This window comes from Ipomoea triloba, chromosome 13 (assembly GCF_003576645.1).
Source record: "Ipomoea triloba cultivar NCNSP0323 chromosome 13, ASM357664v1".
NCBI classification, from domain to species: Eukaryota; Viridiplantae; Streptophyta; class Magnoliopsida; order Solanales; family Convolvulaceae; genus Ipomoea; species Ipomoea triloba.
The window spans coordinates 10,756,769-10,767,810 of NC_044928.1; the positions used below are offsets into that span (position 1 = coordinate 10,756,769).

Sequence of the window (11,042 nt, forward strand, 5' to 3'; positions counted from 1 at the left end):
TTTTACATGTCTTACTTTCATTTTTAGTTTGTCCCAAAATGTTGTCCTCTTTTTAAAATTGAACATCGCATCATTCTACTTTTTCTAATTTACTCTTATGACCTTTGTTTCTTTATTGCTTTTATTTTTAAAAGTGAGAAAGTTGGGGCATAATTGGAAAGTGCATTACATTTATTTTAATTTCTTAAAAAGCGTGCAAAAATTAAATGAGACATCCAATTCGGGGGAGGGAGTATTATACTAGCCCAATCACTCAAATTAGGCAAATTATGCTATGGACTCGGGCCCACCTTGCAAGGTGGATCTGAGTTCATGTTCACAATTTTAGAATTCTATATTCACAATTTCAGATCTCAATATACAAAATTACATTACTCAATATTCACAATTTTTGAATTCTATATTTACAATTTTGTTATATAGATTCAAAAATTGTGTTATACTTGTTGAATATAGATTTCTGTAATTATTAATATAGAATTCTAAAATTGTGAACATAGAGTTATAAAATTGTGAACATAGACCCGAATTCACGTTGCAAGGTGGACCCGAGTCCATGACATAACAACGGCTCAAATTCTACAGATATGTATAAAGATATAGGCAAGGCTAGTGGAGTGACTCAAAATCCAGTTGATAAGGATAAATTCCCGATCTACTTTAATCGGGCTTGATTCCCCGATCTAAACTAACTACCGGTCTATTTTTGTGTGCATTACCCTTCTCGATTGGCCGGCCAACGTTGACCGGTCAGGGTGATGGACCGACCTGTTGGGGTCGGTGGTTCCCAAAGCACCCAGGACCTTTTACTTCGGCCTTAGTGTCCGGGTGTCCCGACCTTTGGTCTTGGCGCTCGTTTTGGGAACCTCGCACCATCTAAGGATTCACATGTGGCCTTCGTCCGTAGGGCCTCCCTACAGGCCGGTGCATGCTCGACACGCGTACGACATGCTGTCGGCTCGGAACTTGTCCCCTGTACCGCCTATAGATAGCGCATTTAATGCAACGGTAAGGGCTTTTGGCTGTTTCTACTATATAATAGTCAAATAGACCGGGAACTCTTGACCCACTGTCATGTTGACCGGTTTCCTATTAGGGCATTCCACTTTGTACCCAACTTTGATAATTAATACAAGGTATTCATTTTATTAGGGAGTCTAAACGGTCATTTATCTACTTCAAGAGGTTATTGGACGATCGTTAGTGTGATAAGTCAATTGTACCTATCCATATAATACATTTCAAGACGTTTTTCAGTGTAGGCTAACTGGTGTATAGAACTCCATCAAGGATATGCTCAATCTTCAGGTAGAGACAATATTTGGCATTTCCAAGTCTATCTTTTCAAACTCCGTCTTTAGGCACGAGCTAATATCATCAAGCTCTTTATGTATTTCAATGATGTTAATACCATCAATAGAGACTGGAATAATAAATAAATACCTCCATTAGTAACTCTTTGATGAGCACCTAATGGCACATATTCATTTTACATATTCCTACTTCAGGAGGAAATTACTTAGTCAATTGCTTACTACTTCAAGTTATGTAAAACATTTGACAAACATGTTGCGATTTTTATTTACTTTCATTATGAGAATCATAAATCAATAAGAGATTTTTCCAAATAAACATTAGCGTCTAAAGACTCATAATTATGCGGTCACGATGCTAATTAGTTGCATATCTAAATTTGTTATTTACTGCCAATAATATTATATAGTGGAACTTAATGACGTCCATTATAGGAGGATATATTTGATTAAAATCAATTATAGNTTTTTTTTTTTTTTTTTTTTTTAAAATTTGAAAGAATTATTATTATTATTATTATTATTTTGAAAGAATTATTATTATTATTATTTGAATGAATTATTATTATTATTATTATTATTATTACTATTGCTATTGCTATTGCTATTACAATTACTACTACTATTACTAATTTACTACAACATAAGGGCATTTTAGTCATTTTGTCGCTTCTTACCTTTCAATTACCTGTACTCCTATTTCTGCATACCGAACACTGTAATTTCAATTCTTACTTTATTTATTGAATTGCAATTCCACCGAATTACAATTTTTTCCCCCCTTAATTCCCTCTTCTCAACCAAACGCCCTGTAATAGTTATAAATTATTTAATACTTTAGTAGTTAATACTAAAATATTAAATATTAACCTAAAAAATATCTAGTGTTATTTGGGGTTATTTCGTTCAAAAACGATGTCGTTTTGAGTTAAATAATCCATTTAAAAAAAAATGAACAATAGCTAATCGGCGTCTAGGCGGCCTAGTCAGTGCCTAGGAGGTTAGCGCCTAGACCATTGATTATGGTGATATGCTAGGCGGCCGGCCGGCGCCTAGCGCCGATTAATGGGTGCCTAGGTCGGATTTTTGCAAGACTGGTAGGGTGGAAAGCAGTAGGGTGTTCAGAACAGCTGTTGACATAGGTTTGAAATAGATTGGATTAGTGGGCTCTTGTCTAAGACCAGAACATGGAGGGTGCCATTGTGGAGGAAGTTTGGAGAAGTCTTGTTAGGTAGCACTGGAAATAGAAAAAATCATTACTGTGTAGTTGACTCTAGTTGGAGAGGGCTGGCTAGGTGTGTTAGTGGAGATTTGATGCTTCTTACATGAAGATGAGAGATATCTGGGTTACACAAACTTAGTAACTTACAAATGGTTGTTAATTGTAACTCAAACGGCAGCCTTAGAGTCTTCTTGTCTGGTGTGGAAGGATGTCCTCCATGTTAAAATCAAGTTTTGGAATGAGGGGAAAGTTTCTAAAGCTCACCGGTGGAAGTTACAATGGTAAGGGAATTAAAGAGTATAGGAGTAGAAAATTCGGTTTTCTGGTGGTCAGAACCAGAAGCTTTGTTAGCTTAACCATTGGAACCAGCAAAGAGTGGTTTTTTTTTTAGGATCAAATGTTGTGGCATGTGAGAGGCTTTCTACTCAGTTTGAAACGCTTCAAAAACCTTAATAGGCTCGTGGCCCTATTTTATCTAAAGCTACTTTTTAAGCAGGTGCAACTATTTCTCTTTGGCCAGCTCTAGATGGACTTTGAGTTTGAGAGCTGCCCAAGCCCTCTTCCACAGAGAGGCTTTGCAGGTCATCCAAGAGGAAATAAGATTCCAACAACCCTAGCATGTATCAGTCTTCTGTTGCAAAGGAAAAGGAAAGGCAGGTCTCTGGTCTTCATGGGCATGCTGAAGGATCCAGCCATTTCCTTGTCTATTTGCAGGATACTTAGGTTGAAATAATTCTTCAAGATTGTGCATAAGAGTAGGGGGCTGCAACCTGATTTCAACTTTGTGAAAGATATCGTATTCCTACAGGCACAAATGGTGCAGGATGCTTTAAGAAATGGGTTGACCTCACATGGGGATGAAGACTGATGTTTCTCTTCTAGTGATTAGGCTGTGGTGTGGGATAGCAACTCAGAAGCTTAGTCAGCATATCCAAAGTATATGCTGTGGATTCTGGGCACTGCCCTTGGGTTGGAGGTAAATGGAAGTGAGGAGCAAATGATGGCTAATTGCTAAGGGTGACTCTAAGTAGAATATTGGTAATGACAAGAAAGATATGTCAAAGCTGGGGAGAGTTCAAGGAGTTGGAATGACAGGTAGATTACAAATATAAGGAAAGAAAAGCTCAAATGGGTTGGAACAAGGAGTGGGTATTCTTAGTTTTTGGAGTTGCAGTAGGATTTCCATTGGTAGAGAGAGGCTATTGTTTGAGCTTTTTGGGTGGGTCAACTTCTGGCTAGTTTTCAATGGGGTTGAGTCTGTGGAGATTGCTTCCTAGAGTATTCTTTTGATATGGTGAATATGGGTTGCACCCCCTTGATGGACTTAATAAAATTTGTACTAAAAAAAAAGTAGAGAAGCTATTTCAAGTTTTCTGCATTTCTACAATTCAAGGCTTCTAAAATTCTTTTGCCAACAATTTCACAAATATCCTCTTTTGATTTGATGTATTATTCTAAGAACACCTTTCTACAGGCAGAGGAGGTTGGGCAGCACCTAGACTTAAGGATGCCGGTTTACCTCTTGACAAGTTGCGTGAAGGTTATGTGGAGGTCAGTTTTTTATTCTTTATATAGTAGACTTTTGTCACTATTTGTTTTGATCATAAAAGGTACTTTTCCCAACATTCTGTTGCTTTTATTTGCTTTATAACTTGTGAAGAACTTGGCATTCAATTTTTGTCCTTGAACTGTAGCTACCTGGTGGAAATAATTAACTTGATTCACATCATGAATATGATGTAGAGCCGTATAAAAAAAATTAATAAAATTAACAGTGTACAGCCTTTCCTCTGTATATAAATGTTGGTGAGTGCTTCTATAAATGGGTGGAATCCTTGTGCTGTAGTGCAATTTGGGTGTTGCAGGTTTGAGGTATGAATAAAAAAAATTCTCTCTATAGGACTTTATGCACTAATCAGAGCCCACACTGGCACGCTCAATGTGAATGATTCAGTAGAGTTCTCAACCTTTCTACTAGAAAAAAAATGCTGACTCTATATATTAGAAAAGGCTGCTGTTTTGACATTATCGAAGTTTTTTTGCACCTCTGCCAGATAATTATGGCAATGCGAAAACTGCATCAGAAATGCAAGTTGGTGCACGGTGACCTAAGTGAGTATAACATACTCTATCTTGAGGTAATCCTTCTCTCCCTTCACTTCACTGAACTGTATAGTGATGCTTTTTATCATTTTATTTGGTGTATGCCAACATTTGAATAATTTTTGTGATGTTGCAGGGTCACTTGTATATCATCGATGTTTCACAAGCAGTTGATCTTGACCATCCCCATGCGCTTGATTTTTTAAGGGAAGATTGTGTTCATGTGTCTGTGAGTTCGCCCTTTCAGCTATTGCATTTATGCTAATAATGTTCATGATTTGTGTATAACTGCAACTAGTTTAGTTATATGCTGGATTACGAAGAGCTAGTGGTGTGGTATGTAGGATTTCTTCAGAAAGCATGGAGTAGGTGTCATGACAATTAGAGAATTGTTTGATTTTATTGTTGATCCTACCATTGATGATGATTCGGTGGATACTTATTTGGAAGAGGTATGAAATGTTAGATGCTGTTGCAATAAAAAATAAAAAATAAATCAAATTAGTTATTTTCTAGACGTCTGGATCTCAATGTGATTCAGGTTCAACAAAAGATTTTGGCTAGAGGTGAAGTGAGCGCAGAGGATGAAATTGCTGACTCCGTATTCATTCAGGTTGGTTTTTTTTTGTGCTTTAGAATTAAAATTAGAATTAATCAGCTCTTTTCATATACAAATCTTTAATATCTGGGGATAATTTTAGAGAACAACACCACAAGTGTGGCATGATTATTAGTATTTTTGTTGCAGTCATTTATTCCAAAAACGCTAGATACTGTGAAAAACGCTGAGGCAGATGTGCAACGTATTGTTAGTGGCGAGGACACTGGAGATCTGTACTACAAAACCATAACAGGGCTGAAGCAAGTGCTCTCTACAGCAGAAAAGAGAGAGGCTCCCGATGCAGCAGCAGCTGAGCAGAACAAATTATTGGAGAATAATTCGGAGACTGAAAGCGATGAAACTGAGAGTAGTAGTAGTAGTGGTGGTTCTAGTGATTCTGAGGAAGAAAGCAGCAGCGACAAACCTACATCATTGGAAAGAAAAGCTGCCAGGAAGGAGAACAAGAAGAAGGTTAAGGAAGAGAAGAGGGAAGCTCGTAAACATAAAGTGCCAAAAGCTGTGAAGAAGAAAAAGAAAAAGTTGGCTAAGGCCAAGAAGTATCGCTAGCTAGTCGATCACAGCCCATTCCTCCAATTTATTTGAGATGAGAAGCAGCAGTTCGATGTAGTTAATGTTAGTTTGAGTGATGTATAATCTTATATACTACGTAATTTTTTTCTTTTAAAAATCTCGCATATAATATGATATTGTATGAGAACCAAACCCATAAAATAAGTTGATAGAATATAAGGTACACTTTATGTCCCATTTTACATGTCTTACTTTCATTTTTAGTTTGTCCCAAAATGTTGTCCTCTTTTTAAAATTGAACATCGCATCATTCTACTTTTTCTAATTTACTCTTATGACCTTTGTTTCTTTATTGCTTTTATTTTTAAAAGTGAGAAAGTTGGGGCATAATTGGAAAGTGCATTACATTTATTTTAATTTCTTAAAAAGCGTGCAAAAATTAAATGAGACATCCAATTCGGGGGAGGGAGTATTATACTAGCCCAATCACTCAAATTAGGCAAATTATGCTATGGACTCGGGCCCACCTTGCAAGGTGGATCTGAGTTCATGTTCACAATTTTAGAATTCTATATTCACAATTTCAGATCTCAATATACAAAATTACATTACTCAATATTCACAATTTTTGAATTCTATATTTACAATTTTGTTATATAGATTCAAAAATTGTGTTATACTTGTTGAATATAGATTTCTGTAATTATTAATATAGAATTCTAAAATTGTGAACATAGAGTTATAAAATTGTGAACATAGACCCGAATTCACGTTGCAAGGTGGACCCGAGTCCATGACATAACAACGGCTCAAATTCTACAGATATGTATAAAGATATAGGCAAGGCTAGTGGAGTGACTCAAAATCCAGTTGATAAGGATAAATTCCCGATCTACTTTAATCGGGCTTGATTCCCCGATCTAAACTAACTACCGGTCTATTTTTGTGTGCATTACCCTTCTCGATTGGCCGGCCAACGTTGACCGGTCAGGGTGATGGACCGACCTGTTGGGGTCGGTGGTTCCCAAAGCACCCAGGACCTTTTACTTCGGCCTTAGTGTCCGGGTGTCCCGACCTTTGGTCTTGGCGCTCGTTTTGGGAACCTCGCACCATCTAAGGATTCACATGTGGCCTTCGTCCGTAGGGCCTCCCTACAGGCCGGTGCATGCTCGACACGCGTACGACATGCTGTCGGCTCGGAACTTGTCCCCTGTACCGCCTATAGATAGCGCATTTAATGCAACGGTAAGGGCTTTTGGCTGTTTCTACTATATAATAGTCAAATAGACCGGGAACTCTTGACCCACTGTCATGTTGACCGGTTTCCTATTAGGGCATTCCACTTTGTACCCAACTTTGATAATTAATACAAGGTATTCATTTTATTAGGGAGTCTAAACGGTCATTTATCTACTTCAAGAGGTTATTGGACGATCGTTAGTGTGATAAGTCAATTGTACCTATCCATATAATACATTTCAAGACGTTTTTCAGTGTAGGCTAACTGGTGTATAGAACTCCATCAAGGATATGCTCAATCTTCAGGTAGAGACAATATTTGGCATTTCCAAGTCTATCTTTTCAAACTCCGTCTTTAGGCACGAGCTAATATCATCAAGCTCTTTATGTATTTCAATGATGTTAATACCATCAATAGAGACTGGAATAATAAATAAATACCTCCATTAGTAACTCTTTGATGAGCACCTAATGGCACATATTCATTTTACATATTCCTACTTCAGGAGGAAATTACTTAGTCAATTGCTTACTACTTCAAGTTATGTAAAACATTTGACAAACATGTTGCGATTTTTATTTACTTTCATTATGAGAATCATAAATCAATAAGAGATTTTTCCAAATAAACATTAGCGTCTAAAGACTCATAATTATGCGGTCACGATGCTAATTAGTTGCATATCTAAATTTGTTATTTACTGCCAATAATATTATATAGTGGAACTTAATGACGTCCATTATAGGAGGATATATTTGATTAAAATCAATTATAGGTTTCTGTTTGAACCCATGGGCTACAAAACTCGCTTTATATCACACCATCTCATCATTCTTATTTCCTTTCATACAAACATCCATTTGTAATCTACATGGTTAACACTTCAATGATGTACATATTATGAAGAGAATACATTTATCAACGAGCTGAGCTATATATGCCTTAATTGCTTCTTTTATACATTAATAAATCAGGGCGCTTTTGGCACCTAGTTCTGGATCCAGGCAATTGTCCCATTTGTAATCTACATGGTTAACACTTCAATGATGTGCATATTACGAAGAGAATGCATTTATCATCGAGTTGAGCTATATATGCCTTAATTGCTTCTTTTATACATTAATAAATCAGGGCGCTTTTGGCACCTAGTTCTGGATCCAGGCAATTGTCTTTTCGACAAGTATAATATTTTCATAAATTTCTCCATATATATATATATATATATATATATAAAAGTTCATGGTAATTTCTAAATCAACCAGATTCTAGTCATTTTCCAAAGATATTTATATCTGCTTGTTCTGCATCCCAATATTGTAATTATTTGGTGCACATGTAAATTTAATGAGTTTTCTCGTCTCCTGGACGAACATTTTCAAGACATAACTATTTAAGATTTTTCAAGAGTGACAAATTTTTTTTACTAGATCTAGTTGTTGCGGATTCTTATCTTTTGCACTGATAGTCTCCTGCACTTCTGGTGCTCAGGAGTATTAGTAGATATATATGGTCCAATTTGTAGAATGTTTATGGGACCTAGTCACTCTTTTGTGAAATAGGCATGCTTGGCAGATTATTTACTAATAGTTGCAAATCGATTTCTGTCTAAACTTTCAATTCACTCTAATTGGTACGTGTGTTTAAATTTTGAAGATCCTTTCATTCCATGAAATTTTTTAGCATTCCATTAAGTTTAGGCTCATATCTTCCCCTAATATCGTGAACCAATCTTCATAAAGTATGCAGTCAACTTATCTATTAATCCGCTTTCATGGGCTCTAGATATTTAGACAGCATACAGAGGTTTATAACCAACATGGATTTGATAGCCCTTAGAGATATGCCATGGTGGTGATACAGAGAAATGATCTGCATAGTAATAATAAAAACACATATTGGGAAATGTTCGATTTGAAACCACGTACTAGGTATAAGGGAGAATAATTCATGACATATAGCATGCAAATTTGCATGTCCCCAACAAGTAACCAGCAAACTGAACTACTGAAACTCAATTTAACTTGTTTAATCAGGGATTTAGCTAAACCATTTTGGGTGAGTACATAAGGTACAAGATGCTCCACCTTAATGCCAAAGGCCAAAAGAATATGAGTCCTTGAATTTTACAGTAAGTGCAACGCAAGAAACCACAGGTCGAATATAGGAATAGTATAACCTTGAGGAAAAAGAAGCAAGTTATACCACTTCATGTTTTCTATTGTTAACAAATTTGGTCATGATAAGATATTCCAAGTTATAAACAGTTCTGATTTCGACATGAAAACCATTTGACCTAATGTCTTTAAAAATTAAAACTGAGCAGAGTTCATTTAGATTGAGGGTACAAAAGAACATTTTCAATTACCAATTTTATACCCTTAGAAAGTAAAAGTCAAGTTCTACCGGAGCGTCCACAAAAGGAAACTTTATATCGTTTGCAATATTGGAAATATTGCCTTTGTGCTTGTTAAATGTTTGAAAATACCTTCTATCCATCAGGATAGTATGCATGGTTGCACTATCCACTAGGGCATAAAGTTGAAGCATCTCCCATAATTCTTAAAATTAAATGGATAAGCATCAATACAACGCAAAGAAGAGGGAGAGTCAAAAATCACGCATAAAAAGATTATCCAAAAGAAACATCAATACGAAAAAGATGTTGAATGAATTCAAATATATATCAATCCCGAAAAATAGAAAAACTATCAAAGGACATCCAAGACATTATTTCAAAATGAAGGAATAATGATCATGCTTGATCACCAAAATCCTCAAGCTCGTATTACAGCAAGTCGTCATCATCATTAATAAGAGCGTTTGCTTTAGGCAACACAACATGGTTGGATTCATTCTTTTGCACTCATTATCTCTCTTTTGCACCCGCTGATAGGCCTCGACCAAATGTTTTGGGGTGCATCACATATGGTCCTTAAAGGATTTTCATAAAGCATAGGGTTCTTTTTTTAGTGAGATATTCGTTTTTCAAGTCGTGGTTTGGATTGTGGCATAAGAAAATGAGAGCTTTAGCCTTTTGGGCGCATCACTCCTAGATTTCTCAACAATAGTGTTTTCTAGTTTCGTGGATGTGAGATAAATTTCGACATCAAGAGCCCACGTTAAAAAAATTACTCTCATCCAAGACAAACTTGATAAATTCAAGTAGACATGATCTTCATTAATTAATGGCCATATATATATATATATATATATATATATGGCCAATAAATCAATTATAAAGAATTACCAATAATAATCTATACTATTAATAAAAACAATATCCTCAACTTTAACTTCCTGCCCAAAACACTCCTATACTATTAAGGTTTGCGTAATATTGTAAAATATGGTAACACAATTCCTATTCGTAATACAATTGTACATCAAAATATGGTAATACAATTCCTAATAAAATATATTCTTCCCTACGTTCCTATTCGTAATAAAATTCTAGATTAAAATTACTAATCATAATAATACAGTACATATATTTCCTGCAATGCAATCTATACTATTAATAAAAATAATATCTCAACTTTATTGTAAAATATGGTAATACAATTTCTATTACAACCAACAATCACTCAACTGATTATCCCATTACTCTCAAGTGAATTTTTCTCTAATATAGTTTTACTTACTTAATATCAAAATATAAGTGTACCTTAAGATCTTGCAATAACTAACTGAAAAGTGATTAAATTAATGATATATAATGCAATGCAAATTATCTACATATTGCATTTATACACTTATTTTAGAACACTGAATTTTTGTGATATTTGTTGCATGCAAGGAAGACTCATACTATAGTTTATTTGTCGATTCTTATATGTTATAAATCATAATATCAAAAGAAACGGATACTTTGATTAAATATGAAGCATGAGTAGTCTGTCAATCAACGGTTATGGACATCACATTTCAACAGTTTGGATGGGCATCATTCCAAAAAGTCATACACTCCATCTGGTAATTTGGAGTGAAGTTTGGATTAATAGTTTAGATATATAATTCATACATTCTGATATA

The 11,042-nt window shown here is 35.4% G+C and overlaps 1 protein-coding gene across 1 annotated transcript; it reads left to right on the top strand.

Moving 5' to 3' along the window:
* Positions 1-3,590: 3,590 nt before the first annotated feature.
* Positions 3,591-6,007, top strand: LOC116001188 (serine/threonine-protein kinase RIO1-like). The gene is made up of 7 exons (XM_031241076.1): positions 3,591-3,630; positions 4,010-4,086; positions 4,590-4,673; positions 4,775-4,867; positions 4,983-5,090; positions 5,180-5,251; positions 5,387-6,007. The coding sequence occupies exons 1-7, from the start codon at positions 3,591-3,593 to the stop codon at positions 5,804-5,806; spliced, it is 894 nt and encodes a 297-aa protein (XP_031096936.1). The 3' UTR covers positions 5,807-6,007.
* The last annotated feature ends 5,035 nt before the right edge of the window (positions 6,008-11,042 follow it).

Coding starts and splice junctions, on each gene's coding strand:
- LOC116001188 (XM_031241076.1), top strand. CDS start 3,591: ATGTCAAAGCTGGGGAGAGTTCAAGGAGTTGGAATGACAG. Junction 4,674..4,774: donor ATAACATACTCTATCTTGAG/GTAATCCTTCTC, acceptor GTGATGTTGCAG/GGTCACTTGTATATCATCGA. Junction 5,091..5,179: donor TGGATACTTATTTGGAAGAG/GTATGAAATGTT, acceptor AATGTGATTCAG/GTTCAACAAAAGATTTTGGC.